This window comes from Grampus griseus, assembly GCF_964374135.1.
Source record: "Grampus griseus genome assembly, chromosome: 10".
In the NCBI taxonomy this organism is placed as follows: domain Eukaryota; kingdom Metazoa; phylum Chordata; class Mammalia; order Artiodactyla; family Delphinidae; genus Grampus; species Grampus griseus.
In genome coordinates, this window is record NC_139004.1 from 57,090,935 (window position 1) to 57,110,675 (window position 19,741).

The window sequence follows — 19,741 nt, forward strand, 5'->3', positions numbered from 1 at the left end:
GGGTATCTACTAGCCTTCATAAAGAATAAGTATGTATATAAGAAGTTTGTACACCAGGTCTAGAGGCTAAAATGAAAACCCTCAATGCAAGGCAATATCGATGCCCTTTTAAACAGTCCCTTCGCCCCTAGAAGGCATGTTTACAACTATCACGTCTTACTTTTGTCATTTTTCTCTGTGCCAGATACTTCAAAGAAAGCTTTTTCCAGGATTGCGATGGTCTGGGCATCCATTTCGTGGGCTCTTTTCACAGGCTGTGACAATCTCAGTCTTCTGTTCTCCTCCCTGAGGGAATGATTTTCCATAGCATATTTTGCAACTCTGGGGTGGTGCTCTACCTGTCACATGGAAGAATTAGAGACCTACGTATTTACAAACATGACCTCAGTGAACAAGTCTTTCTGAAAGCCAACAGCAAACACTGTGGACGCCGCAGGCACTGCGGGGGTGGGGAGCACTTCAGCTTTTACCATCAGACTGAATACGTGCATATCCTACAACTCTGAACTCTACATTCGGGTCTGGAAACTCGAAACTTCCCCGTCTACCCCTGAAACGTTCACCCAGGCACCTGCGGTGATAAGCACAGGGTGCACATTGTGGCAGGCTCTTCCTGCAAAGTAGACGGCTTGAATTAACACACTGAAAAGAATTAGGAAACTCTCTACTGACCAGGGTGGAATGCCCCCCAAAGACACATTAAATGAAAAGGGCAAGGTACAGAAAAGTGCGTATGCTGTCTTCTGTGCACAAAAGGGATAAAAGTAAAAACATCTATCAATATTAGTTGGAAAATGCAGAAAAACTCTCAAAAGATATCCCCTCTGGTGAGAGATTATCCTGTTTTTTAATTACGCACCTGTGTCAACTATCCAGATTCTCAGGGAAAAGGAAAAACAACAACACTTCAAAGGGCTCAGCTGTGAAGAGACTACCGGCTCCGATAACCCCAGGTGCCCACTGGGAGGAAGTGTGCTTGGCCTGCTGGGGCTAACTGCCAGGGCAGTGACACCACCACCACCACATCCTCCCTTCTCCCTTCAGGTTTTACTAGTTTAGAAAATTGTGTGTGTGGGGGGCACATTATGCAATCATACTGTCAGTTGAATTCATTTAAAACACTTTCTCGGGCTTCCCTGGTGGCGCAGTGGTTGAGAGTCCGCCTGCCGATGCAGGGGACGTGGGTTCGTGCCCCGGTCTGGGAGGATCCCACATGCCGCGGAACGGCTGGGCCCGTGAGCCATGGCCGCTGAGCCTGCGCGTCTGGAGCCTGTGCTCCACAGTGGGAGAGGCCACAGCAGTGAGAGGCCCGCATACCGCAAGAAAACAAAACAAAACCAAAAAAAAAACACTTTCTCTTGTATTAAATTAGAAAAATTTACTGACCAACTTGGTGACTGATTCATACTTGCCTTGAACTTCTTTTAGTTTTACAGTTACTGCGAATGTCATGTACTCACTTGTTCTCGCAGAGTTTGAATCTCATCCCTCAATTCCGACAGCAAAAGATCCTGCTCCTCGGGCAGAAAACTTCCCCGGGATTCCTTGTGGAGCTTCTCTAGGCGCATTATTTGATCCTCTCGGAATTTCATGATCATTTTATTAGATTGAATAAATTTTTCTTTTTTGAGGGTGAGGTCTTCCAATTGGCTAACTTTTTCTACCAAAGACTTAAGAAATTCATAATTTGGTTAAACATAAAAAATAACTGGGCTTCCCTAAATTTTCACAAAACAAGCAATAAACACTAACTTCACATTTAATCTCAAAGGCAAAATTAGGTTTTTCAGTCCTCGTTGTATTTACTTGTGCCATTTATTTCACTCGGAAAAGCTCCTCATAGTGAAAGCCTAAAATATCTTGAATCCCCTTTTACTAATTCAGTTTCCTACCTTCTTTTCCTGTTCAGATTTCTTAAAAAATAACATTGCCTCTCGGAAATACTTCATGTAGTCAGTCTCGTCTTTGCCTGTAACGGGTCCAGTAAGAAAGAAAAGGAAAGAGGAAAAATGTTTTATCTCCCAAATTTTAAGAACAAGAAATGAGCTAAAATAGCCTTTGATGGACTGCTCTCAATTCGTCTTAAAGAATCAGACTCTCATCACCAGATCATGAATTTCAAATTAACCCAGTCTACAAATTACCTATTCTTTGAAGAAAAGTAAGTCTCTCATATCCAATTTAGTAAACATATAAAGATTACATATGACAGAATCTTGGAAGTGGATCTAAATGAAATTTACTAGTATCTCTTTTTAGCACTTATTAGGGATAAATTATTCAAAATTATTTCTATTCCCCCTTCCCACATCTCACAGAAATCAGTACCTGTGGTAACTGTGTCTGGTTACAAAGTACCATGTTCCTATGTAGGTGAAATAAACAGGAACAGACACTTGTGGGAAATCTGGGTAGCCTTACTGCGTTGTGTCTGTCACTGGAGGGCTCTCATACTAATACCCACACCTGGATTTCCTCAGGTTAGAGGACACCGCGCTCGTCGTACCTCCGGTCCGAAAGCTTTCTGGTAGTATCTGCCCTGCAGTAAGCTGGGCCAGCTGCTCTTTGAGCCTCTTCACTTCAGCTTGGAGCTGGGTCACATTTCCTTGCGTGTCTTCATTTACCACTGCCTGTTCAAGAATTTTTTTAAAAAGCATTAAAAGAATGCTGAGTCATACGGTCTCGTGTTTATATTTGTTTGTATGATTTGGACTGACGAAGACCAAACAAAACTGCACTTGCATCTCACAAACAGTCCAAAGGCCTCCAAAATCAGTGTGCTGCAGTGCGGAGGGAGCTTCCTTCCCCTCTGCCTTCACACCAAGAGCCAGAGACTCTTTCCCCTCCCCTCCCCAAGCCCCCACTTAGGTCTCTGCTCTGTTGACTAGCCCTGGGCCCTGCTGGGCTGGGTCACCTCTGGGATCAACGTATATTCATCTAACACTGGCTTCTTCCTGAGATAACCCCACCCCATGAAGAGCAAATACCTCCATGAGTGTCACCTCCCCCTGTCTTCACTCCCTAAAGAGGTGTAAGGAACTGCAGAGATGACCTGAGCTCCACTGGCTTGGAAGAAACCACCGTCTCCAGAAAAATCCAACCCTGTATTTCCTAACAGTCGCCTGGAAGGGAGAGTTGGTTTGACAACTCCATTTCTGTTTTATTATCAAACTAAAGGCTGTTTTAAAGAAATGTCTTATTTGAGATGACTTCTAAGAAGTTCATAAAGTCTCACAAAACCTAGAGGGTGATAACAAGAGTCAAGAGCTGAGACCCAACCAAATCAAACACCCAATACTCCAGAGTGAGGGAGAAACCTCTGACAGCCCCAAGGTCCCCATGTTCCTGTCTGTAGCTGGGTCTGCCCACTGGGAAGGACTGTTCACCCTTAAACAAATTCCAGACATCCGAGCCACTTTCCCTTGGTAGGCTGCAGCAGAGGACTCACCATTGGCAGGGACTAGTATAAGGCTCCTGGTTTTGTTATTTCATGTGTTAAGAAGCCATTTCTAGTTATTTTTGATTCTTATGGACAGCCTCATTAAAAGGCATTCCTATACACTGTGACATCACTGTCACATCAGTGACATAATTCTAATTATCCCTGCAGTTCTCCACTCTCCAAAATCTTCTAGTAAGTCCCAAGAGATAGGGTCAGGAAGCTCTAATGATTTTCCTCCTCATATTACAAATATCCCACAGGGGGTTCATACTCCAATAAAATGAATGAATAACCAGACCTATACTCTTCTGCCTTACCCAAGGGAAGAGGCAACATGGACCTCTTTGCTTTTACCATGATAAGATCACCAGGGAGTCTATTTTGGGAGGTAACAATGACCACTTTCTCCTTTGAAAGAGAAAGGAAATTAATTTGCCAATTTATGCCCTTTGATTCTTTTGTCTAGAACCAAAGAGCCCTCCAACCTCTCCAAAGCAAGTGGGGAACTCCTTGGTCTTTTGACAGTCTGCACCAGGGGTTGGCGAAGCGCTGCTTGAACACAGCCATGCCCATATGTTTACATATCATCTACAGCTGCTTTCTCACTACAAAGGCAGAGCTGAATGGTTGGGACAGAGACCATATGGTCCAAGAAGCCGAAATTATTTACCTCTTGGGCCCTTTACAGGAAGTTTTCTGACCACTGGTGTACACAAGTATCAAGGAAACTTCTTGTATATAAAGAAAAATGAGGAATCCTTAGAGTTACAGACAACTTGAAAGACAAAGTTGGTCAATAGCATCAAATTACATTCATAGCGGATCCTCCTGCTCCCAGCACCCAGCTCCGATAGCGTGGTTTAGGTAAATAAATTTAGTCTCCAGCCCAATTACAAAAGAAAAACTTTGCCTTCCCTTCAGAAAAAACTAGCCAAACAATAATGACCACAAGACCTATTCTAGTCTCAAATTACATGAGCGATATAGAAGGCTCGGAAAGATAAAATAGAAACCCTGCTTAGAGTTAGGCTTTCGCAACAGAGAAATACAATAACTAAAAGCTAATGTTAATATGAGGGCAATCACAAAAGTGAGATACTGCAAGCTTAAATATTCTTATAATTTACTTAAGCATACTCAATATTTTACCTTATTTTTAATCAGCTTGGCTCTTTGGGCAAAATTAAGCGTTGATAGGGTTTCCCCAAAACACCTAGATCCAGGATGAACATTTGCAATTATGGCTGTTTTGGCATTACCTCCAAGGGAATCCTGTTTAATGATATGAATGGTACAAATTTTCAGGGGAGAAACCACAAGATGTTTTTTAAACAAAGAAAATGTATACTATTAGCACCAAGGCTGAGAGATTATCCGACTACCAACCATAGTGAGCATAACCAAAACAGGGGCCCAGGAACCCAATGATCTACTTTACCCGGAGTAAGAAGGTAAGTTTGGAGTCTCTGTAGCAAACGTGTCTCTGTTTTCCATTACCCACATCGACAAGCGCAGTAATCACCTGGCCCAGGCAGCTCAACGATCGGTTTATGTTACCTGCTTCCTAGGGCGTTTGGGAAAAAGAACAAAAAATTGAGGTGCACTGGTGTCTTTTTAGTATTTTGAATTAAAATATACCTAGCATATTACAAGAGAACATTCAGTCTAATTCTACAATGTAATGTATAATAAAACCCCTTTAAAAGACTGGTTTCAGGAGAAAAGAAAAATGTTTGGGTTAAACGTGTTACACTGGATTTTTACCGTAGGGAGCATATTTCGATAACTGGGTCTGCAGAAGTGGGAGAATAGAAAAAAGAGAGGAGGAATAGAAATTATTAAGCAAGATGTGATGAGTTCGGAGTTGCCACTATCTGTTACCATTCGGAAAGGTGGTTTAGGGTCACAGTTGACAGCCCTGTCTGTGGAGCTGGATTACCATTTGAATCTCAGCGACTCTTAGCCATGTGCCCCTGGAAAATTTCCTCCAGTTTCTTCAAAATAGAAAGGATAATAGGATCACTTCCCAGAGTTGTTGGGACGGTTAAATAGCTAATATATATAAAGCATTTAGAATGGGCCCAGCATATGTCCTATTTTGAACTTATGCTATTTTTCTTTGCTTCATGTCCCCATAGAAACACAAATGTGAGACAGACTGAAACTGCCTGAGAGCTCAAGCAGCTCAAACCCTCACTTTTAAGGCAAACAAGACCCTCTCCTCTACCATTTCTGACTCTTCTCCCTGCCCCGCCCTTATATATTCTAAACTGTAGAATCCACACACATTTTATTTATTTATTTTTTTTGTCCGCAGGGCATGTGGGATCTTAGTTCCCTGACCAAGGATTGAACCTGTGTCCCTTGCATTGGAAGAGCGAAATCCTAACCACTGGACCGCCACACACATTTTATTGACAGTACATATTACCATACATATACATATAAACATTAGCAATACATATTAGCAAGAACTTCTGGTAATACCTTAGCCTAGAACGAGGTCCTTAACCCTTAACTCAAGAACTACTTTGCCATGCTTCCCCCAAGCAGGCCATGTCACACCCTTCTTCCTCTGATCCCTGCTACCACTCATAATATCACCCCTTCTGGCATGAATTCAAATACTCTTGCTACTGACACTTGTCATATCCCATGTATGTTTACTGTCCCTACCCCACAACAAAAATTTCTATAACCTTTTGGATGAAAGCAATTTCTTAAGCCTTTGTAGCCCTCAAAACACTTAGCTTGGTATTGACTTCTAGTAATAATTCAGTCAAGAATTGAAGACCATAATTCCATTCTTACCTTCAATCTCATCCCTTCTGCATGGGTATCTTTTTGCCTTTCAGATCCTGCTAAATCCACCAGATTGAGAAGGGAGGTCCGTATGTTCACAGTTTCATGGCTTTTCTCCATCGACTCTATTGTAATTGTAAAGACTGCATGAGACCTAGAGGATTCTCTATTCATTGATGTTGATGCCACACGTCTGTTTCTCCACCCTCCAGACAACACCTAGGCAAAAGGAAAATACGTTATCACGACTTCCAAGTGGTCACAACAGCCACGAACATCAGTAGGATTTGCAAAGAGTGGTGAGAGACTATCTAATGAGGAATACACTCAAATTATTTTCCTTTCCCTTTCCTTTTTTGATTCTTCTCCATGTCATGAAAGAAAACAAGCAGGAAATCAGAAGGCATAGGATCTAGAATGGGTTTTGCCATTTCTCTATTTGTATTAACTCAATGCAAATCGCAAAATCTCTCTGAACCCTCTTCTTTACCGAGACTATGAGAAAGTTAGATAAAATAAATCTTAAAATTACCTTCAAGCCCAAAGTTTTATTAGCTCTTTTGGTCTACAAAGTATTTGTTTTCCCTCCCTATTCCCTGTGGCAAGCAGATACATGAAGGTTCAGACTGCAGACTCTAGAACAGGATGAACATGAGTTCAACTCTTGGCTCCACTATCTACCAGTTGTGTGGTCTGGGGGCCAGTTGACCTTTTCAAGGCTCAGTCCTATATTTGTATAATGGGAATATGGGTACCTACCTCACAGGGCAGAACATCTCAAACTGTAATATGAATGCTAATCAGCTAGGATCTGGTTAAATGTCAGATTCTGACTCAGCAGACGTGAGGTAGAGACTGAGATCCTGCATTTCTAACAACCTCCTATGTGACACCCATAGTCTGAGAACTACATTCTTGAGTGGCATGGTCATAATATGTATTGGATAAAATGAAGAAATTAGTAGCTTATCTCAAAAAGTAGATAAAAAATTAAATGAAATAACGTATACAAAAGAAGTTAGCACAGGGCTTAGCACATACACTCAATAAATGGAGCTGTTATAACCCTCTCTATTAACCAGCCATAGCATAAAAATGAAATTGTTTATATCTTTATTTTTTTGGTTAGTAGTTCATGCTTCCTTTTCACAACACTAAATACTGTATATTAAATAGTAGATAATGATACATTCATACAGCTGCAAAGAGAAAGAGAGAGAGATCCTCAAACACGGGACAAATTTCAAAATACTATTAGCTTAAAAAAGCAAGTGCAGGGCTTCCCTGGTGGTGCCGTGGTTAAGAATCCGCCTGCCAATGACGGGGACACGGATTCGAACCCTGGTCCGGGAAGATCCCACATGCCGCGGAGCAACTAAGCATGTGCGCCACAACTACTGAGCCTGCGCTCTAGAGCCCGCGAGTCACAACTACTCAGCCCATGTGCAACAACTACTGAAGCCCACGTGCCTAGAGCCCGTGATCCGCAACAAGAGAAGCCACTGCAATGAGGAGGCTGTGCACCTCAACAAAGAGTAGCCCCTACTCGCCTCAATTAGAGAAAGCCCATGCACAGCAACGAAGACCCAACACAGCCAAAAATAAATAAATAAATTTATAAAAATAAAAATTTTAAAAAAGCAAGTGTAAAAGTGTAAAATATGCTATCATTTGTGCAATATAAGGTGAAAAAGCAAATACAAGTCTGCTTATTTAAATACTTATGCAAAGGCCAAATACAAACAAAAATCAAAAACAAAACACAAAACTATTTGGTGAATATTCATGGATTGGCAGACTCAATATTGTTAAGATATTAATTCTCCCCAAATTGATCGACAGATTCAACCCAATCCCACTCAAAAATCCCAGCAGTCTTTTCTGTAGAAACTAACAAACTAAATCTGAGTATATGAAAATGCAAAGGACTAAAGAATAACCAAACTAATTGTTAAGAAATTAGAGAACTTACTCTACCTGATCTCAAGATGTACTTCTCAGCAATAACAATACAGGCCTAACTCATTTTACTGTGCTTTGCAGATATTATGTTTTTTACAAATTGAAGGTTTGTGGCAACCCTGTGTCAAGCAAGGCTGACTCTCTTGTTAGAGGCTAATGTAGCTGGTGACTAAGTTGAAGCCAATGCTCATTTACCATTCTAAAATTCCTAGAGCCTTAAGAATTATGCTAAATCTACTCTGCCTATGCTCTATAACTGGAACAACAAAGCCTGGATGACAGCACATTTGTTTACAACATGGTTTACTGAATATTTTAAGGTCACTGTTGAGACCTATTGCTCAGAAAAAAAAATTCCTTTGAAAATAGTATTGCTCATTGACAATACACCTGGTCACCCAAGGGCTCTGGTGGAGATGTACAACAAGGTTAATGTTGTTTTCATGGCTGCTAATACAACATCCATTCTGCAGCCCATGGATCAAGGAGTCATTTTGACTTTCAAATCTTATTATCGAAGAAATATACTTCACAAGACTAAAGCTGCCATGGATAGTGATTCCTCTCATGGATCTGAGGAAAGTCAACTAAAACTTCCTAGAAAGGATTCACCACTCTAGATGCCATAAAGAACATTCACGACTCGTGGCAAGAGGACAAAATATCAACATTAACAGGACTTTGGAAGAAGTTGATTCCAACCCTCACGGGTGATTTTGAGGGGTCCAAGACTTCAGTGGAGGAAATAACACAGATGTGGTAGGAATAGCAAGAGAAGTAGAATTAGAAGTGGAGCCTGAAGATGTGACTGAACTGCTGCAATCTCCTGATAAAACAGATGAGAGGTTGCTTCTTATGGATGAGCAAAGAGAGTGGTTACTTGAAATGGAATCTACTCCTGGCGAAGATGCTGTGAAGATTGTTGAAAAGACAACAGAGGATTTAGAATATTATATAAACGTAGTTGATAAAGCGGGGCAAGGTTTGAGAGGACTGACTCCAATTCTGAAAGAAGTTCCACTATGGGTAAAATGGTACCAAACAGCTGTAGAGAAATCATTCATGACAGTAAGAGTCCCCTGATGCAGCAAACTTCATTGTTGTCTTAAGAAATTGCAACATCCATTCCAACCTTCAGCAACCACCATCCCTATCCGTCAGCAGCCATCACCACTGAGGAAAGACCTTCCAGCAGCAAAAAGATTATGATTCACTAAAGGCTCAGAGGATGGTTAGCATTTTTTAACAATAAAATATTTTTAAATTAAGGTATATACATTGTTTTTTTAGACATAATGCTATTGCACACTTAATAAGCTACAGAAGAGCGCTTTTATATGCACTGAGAAACCAAAACATTCATGTGACTCACTTTATTGCAATATTTGCTTTATTGTGGGGGGGAGACCAAACCTATGATATCCTCAGGTTTGCCTAATATCGAGCAACAATATCAATATCAAGACAGTTGTGTATTGGTAACTGATTCAGACACATAGATCAATGAAACAGAATACAGTCAGATATAAACCCATACACGTACGGTCAATTGATTTTCTTTAAAGGTGCAAAGGCAACCAAATGAGAAAAATTTTTTTAAACAAATGGTGCTGCATACGGGATCAAAACCAAAAAGGCAACCCAAGAGTGAACTCTGATGTCAACTATGGGCTTTGGGTGATTACGATATCAATGTAAGTTCATCAATTGAACCAGTTTAGTGGGGAATGTTTAAAACGGGGAAGGCTACCCATTTGGGGGAGCACGGGATATATGAGAAATCACTGTACATTCCCCTCACTTTTGCTGTTAACCTAAAATTGCTCATCTTAAAAAGAAGCAAGAGGGACTTCCCTGATGGTCCAGTGGTGAAGACTCCACACTCCCAATGCATGGGGCCCAGATTCGATCCCTGGTTGGGGAACTAGATCCCACATGCTGCAACTAAGGGTTCACATGCCGCAACTAAAGATCCTGAATATTGCAACTAAGACCCGACGCAGCCAAATAAATAAATAAATATTTTTTAAAAAGAAAGGAAGAAAGGGGAAAGAGCATTGAATAAAACAGAACACAAAACACTAAGAAAGATAGTAGAAACCAGTCCAACAATATCAACAATCATACTTACGTAAAGATAGGTAAGATGCTGTCAAAAAAAAAATTTTTTTTTTTAAAGCAAGATATAACTACGTGGTTTTTCTTGTAGAAAAACTTAAAACATTAAAACACAGAGGACTGATGGGAAAACATATACCGGGCAAATAACTAATCAAAAGAATGCTGAATGGTATGTCAATATCAGACAAAATAAATTTTTAAGGCAAAATATGTTAACAGAAAACTGTGCTAATAATAGAAAACTAGGGACTTCTCTGGTGGCGCAGTGGAAAAGAATCCGCCTGCTGGCTTCCCTGGTGGCGCAGTGGTTGGGGGTCCGCCTGCCGATGCGGGGGGCGCAGGTTCGTGCCCCGGTCCGGGATGGTCCCACATGCCGCGGAGTGTCTGGGCCCGTGAGCCATGGCCGCTGGGCCTGCGCGTCCAGAGCCTGTGCTCCGCAGCAGGAGAGGCCACAGCAGTGAGAGGTCCGCGTACCGTAAAAAAAAAAAAAAAAGAAAAAAAAGATAAAAAGAATCTGCCTGCCAATGCAGGGGACACGGGTTCAAGCCCTGGTCCGGGAAGATCCCACATGCCACGGAACAACTAAGCCCATGTGCCACAACTACTGAGCCTGCGCTCTAGAGCCTCCATGCCACAACTACTGAGCCTGTGCACCTTGAGCCCATGCTCCACAACAAGCGAAGCCACTGCAATGAGAAGCCTGCGCACCACAACGAAGAGTAGCTTCCGTTCTCCACAACTAGAGAAAGCCCGCATAAAGCAATAAAGACCCAACGCTGCCAAAAATAAAAATTAAAAAAAAAATAGAAAACTGTGTTAATATAAATACAAAACTACGAATTCAAATCAAAGGAAGATATATTAATTCTACTACTTGCATATGCCCCTAATAAAAGTCTATCTCTATATGTATACATATATATTTACGTATATAGACAAAAGTCAAGACAAAACCAACACTTTAGTTGGAGATTAATATATCTCAAGTATTGACAGATTATACAGACAAAAAAATATTTGTAAAAATATAAAACCCTATATCCAAGGATGTACATTCTTCTCAAGCACACCCTTATAAAAGTTGGCCATTGTATTAATCTATAAATAATTTCTCAATAAATCTCAAAGACTAGGAATCACACAAGACCACATTCTCTGATCCCAATGCAATTAACAGTCAACATGAAAAATAAATTTAAATTTCCCATAAATTGGGGAATTTAAAATCACATTTCTAAGTAAATCATGGGTCAAAAAAGAAATTATAACGGAATAATACTTAGATCTATATGACAGTTAAGATATTAAAACTTGTATAAACTTTAAGTAATATTAAGTAAATTTATAGCATTAAATACAAAAGAAAGGCCAAAATGAGCTAAGCATCGAGCTTAAGAAGTCGGAAGGAAAGTAGGATAAACCCAAAGAAAGTAAAAATAAAACATTAAAGAGTAAGGCCATATAAACCATCACAACTATTCAAAAAGAGAACAGAATTGTAGTTACAGCAAAGATTTTTAAAATGAGAATACTAGGAACAGCTTTATGCCAATATATTTGAAAACTCAGAGGAAACTAAAATTTTTCTAGGAACACGCAACCTATCAAGACTTCTGACCCAAAATGCCTGCATAGGTCTATTAAAGAATTTTTATTTGTTGTTAAAAATCTTCTTACCAAATAAATAAATAAATAAACAAATAATCAATGTAACTAAACACAAGGCCCAGATGTTTTGGGGATGAGTGCTACATGCTTTTTAAGAACAGGTCATTCTAATCACACATATTTCCAGAAAACACATAAAGGTGGTAATAAAGCAAGACAAGGAAAGTAGGAAAAAGGAAAACTACAAGTTTATCTCAATCTTAAGCCCTGATGAAAAATGATAAACAGAATACTGACAAACCTAATCTAATATTTTATCATGTTAACATGTTAATGAGAAAAACCACGTGATCATCTCAGTAGAGGTAGAAAGAGCATCTGACAAAATTTAACACACATCCTTGATTTTATAAGATAGTTAACAGGGTGGCTGATTATAAAAGCATTCTATTAAAAAACCTGCATTTATATACATAACAGACAACATGTAATTTTTTTTTTTTTTTTCCAGTACCGCTGCGGCCTCTTCCGCCGCGGAGCACAGGCTCCGGACGCACAGGCCCAGCAGCCATGGCCCACGGGCCCAGCTGCTCCACGGCATGTGGGATCCTCCCGGACCGGGGCACAAACCCGCGTCTCTTGCATCGGCAGGCGGACTCTCAACCACTGGGCCACCAGGGAAGCCCGACAACATGTAATTTTAAAAAGAAGTTATCCCCCACCAGAGCAATAAAAAATATAAGGTATATTAGAATAAAGGTAACAAAAAAAAGGTAAGATTTTTATGGTGAAAATTATTGTAATGTAAGACATTAAAGACCCAATTAAATGAAGAGACATACCATGTTCATGTATGAACTCTATTGTAACTGGTCTCTAACTGCAATGCAATTCTAATCAAACTGGTCTCTAACTGCAATGCAATTCTAATCAAAATCTCAACATTATGTTTTGAATATGCATATATAGATACCCCGGATCACAAGTAAAACCTATCTCTTACTATGAGAGTCACAGTTTAAGATGTTTGAAAAAGATTTGCTGAAGATGGAAGAATAAATTAATGAACCCTGATATATATATATATATATATTTATTTATAAATATTCATATAATGGATTATACAGCAGTGAAAAAAAGGCAACATAGATGAATTTCATACACTGTGTTGACTTTTAAAAAGTTATAGAAAGCAATACACATAACTCTTTTTAAAACTCAAAAACAGGCAATACTAACATTTTAAGAAATACATACATATGTGATTTAAAAGTAGAAGAAAATGATAATGACATTCAGCACAGTGCTTATGTTTAGGGAGGAACCAGGGATATGAGATAGAAAGAAGCACACAGGTAGAATGATAATATTGGTGATATTTAACTTTAAATTGTCTAATGGGGTCCTGCAAGTTCATTTTAACATTATGCTTAGTAAGTTATATGCATGTGGCAATACTGTATATGCATCAAATATTACATACAAAAAAATTGTTTAAAATCAACTGGCCAGGTTAGAATCCATACAATGTAAATAGAGGAAGAAAGAGAAAATATGAACAGACCCAATCACAAGCAATGAAATTGAAACTGTGATTAAAAATCTTCCAAAAAACAAAAGTCCAGGACCAGATGGCTTCACAGGCGAATTCTGTCAAACATTTAGAGAAGAGCTAACACCAATCCTTCTCAAACTCTTCCAAAAAACTGCAGAGGAAGGAACACTCCCAAACTCATTCTATGAGGCCACCATCACCCTGATACCAAAAGCAGACAAAGATACTACAAAAAAAGAAAATTACAGACCAATATCACTGATGAATATAGATGCAAAAATCCTCAACAAAATACTAGCAAAGAGAATCCAACAACACATTAAAAGAATCATACACCATGATCAAGTGGGATTCATCCCAGAGATGCAAGGATTCTTCAATATATGCAAATCAATCAATGTGATACACCGTATTAACAAATTGAAGAATAAAAACCATATGATCATCTCAATAGATGCAGAAAAAGCTTTCAACAAAATTCAGCACCGATTTATGATAAAAACCCTCCAGAAAGTAGGCATAGAGGGAACTTACCTCAACATAATAAAGGCCATATATGAAAAACCCACAGCAAACATCATTCTCAATGGTGAAAAACTGAAAGCATTTCCTCTAAGATCAGGAACACGACAAGGATGTCCACTCTCACCACTATTATTCAACATAGTTTTGGAAGTCCTAGCCACGGCAATCAGAGAAGAAAAAGAAATAAAAGGAATACAAATTGGAAAAGAAGTGAAACTGTCACTGCTTGCAGATGACATGATACTATACATAGAGAATCCTAAAGATGCCACCAGAAAACTACTAGAGCCAATCAATGAATTTGGTAAAGTTGCAGGATACAAAATTAATGCACAGAAATCTCTTGCATTCCTATACACTAATGGTGAAAAATCTGAAAGAGAAATTAAGGAAACACTTCCATTTACCATTGCAACAAAAAGAATAAAATACCTAGGAATAAACCTACCTAGGGAGACAAAAGACCTGTATGCAAAAAACTATAACACACTGATGAAAGAAATTAAAGATGATACAAACAGATGGAGAGATATACCATGTTCTTGGATTGGAAGAATCAATACTGTGAAAATGACTATACTGCCCAAAGCAATCTACAGATTGAATGAAATCCCTACCAAATTACCAATGGTATTTTTTACAGAACTAGAACAAAAATTCTTAAAATCTGTATGGAGACACAAAAGACCCCGAAGAGCCAAAGCAGTCTTGAGGGAAAATTGGAGCTGGAGGAATCAGACCCCCTGACTTCAGATTATACTACAAAGCTAATCAAGACAATATGGTATTGGCACAAAAACAGAAATATAGATAAATGGAACAAGACAGAAAGCCCAGAGATAAACCCACACACCTATGGTCAACTAATCTATGACAAAAGAGGCAAGGATATACAATGGAGAAAAGACAGTCTCTTCAATAAGTGGTGCTGGGAAAACTGGACAGCTACATGTAAAAGAATGAAATTAGAACACTCCCTAATACCATACATAAAAATAAACTCAAAATGGATTAGAGGCCTAAATGTAAGACTGGACACTATAAAACTCTTAGAGGAAAATATAGGAAGAACGCTCTTTGACATAAATCACAGCAAGATCTTTTTTGATCCACCTCCTAGAGTAATGGAAATAAAAACAAAAATAAACAAATAGGACCTAATGAAACTTAAAAGCTTTTGCAAAGCAAAGGAAACTACAAGTAAGACGAAAAGAGAACCCTCAGAAAGGGAGAAAATATTTGCAAACGAATCAATGGACAAAGGATTAATCTCCAAAATATATAAACAGCTCATGCAGCTCATTATTAAAAAAACAAACAACTCAATCCAAAAATGGGCAGAAGACCTAAATAGACATTTCTCCAAAGAAGACATACAGATGGCCAAGAAGTACATGAGAAGCTGCTCAACATCACTAATTATTAGAGAAATGCAAAACAAAACTACAATGAGTTATCACCTCATACCAGTTAGAATGGGCATCATCAGAAAATCTACAAACAACAAATGCTGGAGAGGGTGTGGAGAAAAGGGAACCCTGTTGCACTGTTGGTGGGAATGTAAATTGATACAGCTACTATGGAGAACAATGTGGAGGTTCCTTAAAAAACTAAAAATAGAATTACCATATGACCCAGCAATCCCACTACTGGGCATATACCCAGAGAAAACCATAATTCAAAAAGACACATGCACCCCAATGTTCATTGCAGCACTATCTACAATAGCCAGGTCATGGAAGCAACCTAAATGCCCATTGACAGACAATAGATAAAAAAGATGTGGCATGTATATACAATGGAATATTACTCAGTCATAAAAAGGAATGAAATTGGGCCATTTGTAGAGACGTGGATCGATCTAGAGACTGTCATACAGAATGAAGTCAGAAAGAGAAAAACAAATATTATATATTAATGCATATATGTGGAACCTAGAAAAATGGTACAGATGAACCAGTTTGCAAGGCAGAAATAGAGACACAAATGTAGAGAACAAACGTATGGACACCAAGGTGGGGGAAGTGGCGGGGTATGTGTGTGTGTGTGGTGGTGTGACAAATTGGGAGATTGGGATTGACATATATACACTAATATGTATAAAATGGATAACTAATAAGAACCTGCTGTATAAAAAAATAAATTTAAAAAAATTCAAAAAAAAAAAACGTGAATAGAATATTTTTCAAATTCCTGTCAAAAGGTTTCTTTGTCCTGAGCTGAATGGCCAAAAGAGGTTGCCTTTTGACACCTAACAAATAATAAACAAGGGTGGAAAATAGAGAGCAGAGCCAGCTGGTTTGAAGGGCAGAGATCCTAGGAGCTCTTCAAAAGGGCAACTCCAGGCTTCCCTGGTGGCGCAGTGGTTAAGAATCTGCCTGCCAATGCAGGGGACACAGGTTCGAGCCCTGGTCCGGGAAGATTCCACATGCCGCGGAGCAGCTAAGCCCATGCGCCACAGCTACTGAGCCCGTGTGCCACAGCTACTGAGCCCGTGTGCCACAACTACTGAGCCAGCATGCCACAACTACTGAAGCCCGTGTGCCTAGAGCCCATGCTCCGCAACGAGAAGCCACCGCAATGAGAAGCCCGCACACCGCAACAAAGAGTAGCCCCACTCGCCACAACTAGAGAAAGCCCGTGCGCAGCAATGAAGACCCAGCCAAAATAAAATAAATAAATTAAATAAATAAATAATAATAAAATAAAACTGTAACTCTATATCGTTTAAAAAAAAACCCCAAAAAAAAGGGCAGCTCCCAGGAGGAACAACTAAAGGGATATGGTCACTAACAAACTGTCCCCCATTAACATGTAAGGTGGTTTTTAGGAGTCTATGACCGGAATGAACAACACCAAAATAACACAAAATCAGGGGTCAAACTTCTATTTTAACTAAGGGGAAATTTATAAAACAGTGTCATATCCTTCTTTCATTTCTTCTCATGAACATTCTGGTTATGGCTTCACAAAACATTTTTAGTAACTCAACTCTTTCTCTTTTTTTGAGATCAAGGTGCTCGTCACAGCATGCTATGTTGCCTATGAATCAAATTGCTCAAGGCAGGGTACCTGATAGGCTTCAGCAGCTGAGGTCACCACCTGCTCCACAGCACCAACAACGAAGACTCCCTTCTTAATATGCTCCCTTAAGTACAGTCCAGCCGATGCAGAGTCCAGGAGGTCATAGATCTGCTCGTTGTAGATTTCAATAAAGGAACACTTACAAAGAAAACTCTTTCCAGCTCCAGCCTGTAAAAGAGAAGCCTGGTGTAGCTATGTTCTTTTCATGAGTTCATCCTTACCTTTCATAAGCATTCATCTTTCACTCACTTCACAACATATAAAATTCCTACAACATTATCCTTTACACAATACAGGACACTTAAAAGTCAGGTTTAAAATACAGACTACTAGTTTCAGCACATCAGTACACTTTAAAGCGGCATCGAACTGTGGTCCCAGGAGCCCTAAAGTTCCCACCAGTGCCTCAGAGCAAAGACAGGGAGGTGGCACTTGAGCATTCCAATTAGGCAATTCCATTTTTTGTTTAATTGAGGTATAATTGATATACAGCATTATACTAGTTTCAGGCGTATAACATAATGATTTGATATTTGTATATATTGCAAAATGATCACAATAAGTCTAGTTAACATCCATCGCCATACATAGTTACATAATTTTTTTCCCTTGTGATGAAAATAGCAATTCCATTTTCACCTGTCTTATATACGAATCAAGTGTTATATTCCTCAAATGACTGAAAACAATGTATTTTAAAAGTCTCTCTTTAAAAAAATAAACAAATAAAAGTTTTCTTTAAAAAGCCTCGCTATAGGATTTTTAACCACAGAAATGCACATCACTAAACTTACTTCACTGGCACATAATATGTGTGTCTAACTGCAATGGTCAGGCATAGTTTCTGCAAAGGAGTAAGGGGTAAACCAATGCTATATATCAGACTCCTTGGCACATAGGTAATAGAACATAAAACACTAATGGCTCTTAAGCCTGGAATTCCCTAAGCTAAAGACGCACAACCAACAGAATGACCCAATCTGGGAGCCAATGGAAAATGGAAGGCCACATCGCTAGGATGATGGAGCCACACCACGTGTGAAGCAAGGGGAGCATAGTCAGGTGGTAGCAGGTGCTGCAAAGGAGGTACAGATGGGCCCATTACTAGTGGCTGTCATGAAGATGTAGGGACAGCTGCAGTCAACTGTGAGCCTAGGCGCAGGTAGGTGATGGAACTTAATGAGTTTGTTTTCCTCAGTTAAGATTTTCTTTACACTTTCTCTCTTGTAAAATCGGAGAGCCTAAGAAGCACTACATTCTTCTTTCTTTCCATGTGGGTTCATGGATGATGCATGTTTTATAGACTAAAAACTTTTAGAAAATAATAAACTCAGAATCCTTAATTTAATCTTAAGAATTGAAAGATTTTTTTTTTATGACTCTAGCCTAACCACACTGTAGACTCCCAGTGATGCCCCTCCATGTATCATGAGCTAATTATTGGTAGTTAGCTACTCAAAACTAGGTAGTTCATTGAATCGCTTTATTTTTACAATAAGTTTTACCTTCTCTTTTTCACGTTCAATTAAGGAAAACAAATATTCAAAACTTCGTGGAATTACTCCTCTCAGGTTATGAGAAAAATTATCAGATTCAGATGGTCCTAAAAAAAAATGTAAAAAAATATATATATATAGCTGTTCATTTTTATTCTGTTAACAGGAGTCTTTCAAAACAGCAACACTGAAAGGCAATTCATATAGAAAAGACAAACTGTATAATCAGTTTCTTTCAGGCCCCAAACAAGATAAATCGTGGTCTGTAACAGATGGCATAATAGAACCTGCCTATCAATGGGACTGAAGAGAAGGGCCCACAATAGCCACTAAGCAATTTTTAAAAGTAGTTGTTGTTTGATAAATTAAAAAATCCATTTCAGTCCCAAGCTTGAAATTTTTCCTTCTGCAGGTACCAAAATTAGCAGAAATAACAAACAATTGTACTTTACTGTTGCATAAGACATTCTGTCTCCTAGGCTGATCTTTATACACTGGCTGTGGGGCCACAGGCTAATTACTTAAATCTCTTGGAGTTTTCAACTATAATATGGAAAGAATAATGGTAATAACTATCTCACAGAGTATAAAAATTAGCATTAGCTAGTATTTTGTTAATCGGGCAATAAAAGCCAAGCTGGTAAGAAAGATACTATAGGAATTCTTCACAAGATATCTGTACAGACAGAAAACTGAAGAGCAATCCAATCTCTATTTTGTTAACGTTGGGGAAAAGGGGAGATGTGAGTGGATATGTAAACAGCAGGATTTTTTGGATACTAATTCAAGCTATAGTTATATCTGTCAGAAAAAAACTATAAAGTTAGAAAAGATCCAAAAGTTACTATATGTATTAGTTAAACATGCCTTAGAGGGACTTCCCTGGTGGTGCAGTGGTTAAGAATCCACATGCCAATGCAGGGGACACGGGCTCAAGCCCTGGTCTGGGAAGATCCCACATGCCAAGAAGCAACTAAGCCCGTGTGCCACAACTACTAAAGCCCATGTGCATAGAGCCCATGCTCTACAACAAGAGAAGCCACCGAAATGAGAAGCCAGTGCACTGCAACGAAGAGTTGCACCCCGCTCGCCGCAACTAGAGAAAGCCCACACACAGCAATGAAGACCCAACACAGCCAAAAAGCA

At 39.2% G+C, this 19,741-nt stretch overlaps 1 protein-coding gene across 1 annotated transcript in view; it reads right to left on the reverse strand.

Annotated features, from left to right (window-relative positions):
• KIF15 (kinesin family member 15) overlaps positions 1 to 19,741 on the reverse strand; it is a gene marked incomplete at its 5' end in the record, with an annotated part of 73,838 nt that overhangs the window by 32,154 nt on the left and 21,943 nt on the right. Inside the window, 9 exons of the mRNA XM_082663838.1 lie at positions 161 to 338; positions 1,461 to 1,670; positions 1,893 to 1,969; positions 2,507 to 2,630; positions 4,592 to 4,714; positions 4,881 to 5,006; positions 6,254 to 6,463; positions 17,088 to 17,267; positions 18,605 to 18,702. Of these exons, the coding sequence (XP_082519964.1) occupies positions 161 to 338; positions 1,461 to 1,670; positions 1,893 to 1,969; positions 2,507 to 2,630; positions 4,592 to 4,714; positions 4,881 to 5,006; positions 6,254 to 6,463; positions 17,088 to 17,267; positions 18,605 to 18,702 (1,326 nt within the window). The remainder of the gene's footprint in view (positions 1 to 160; positions 339 to 1,460; positions 1,671 to 1,892; positions 1,970 to 2,506; positions 2,631 to 4,591; positions 4,715 to 4,880; positions 5,007 to 6,253; positions 6,464 to 17,087; positions 17,268 to 18,604; positions 18,703 to 19,741) is intronic.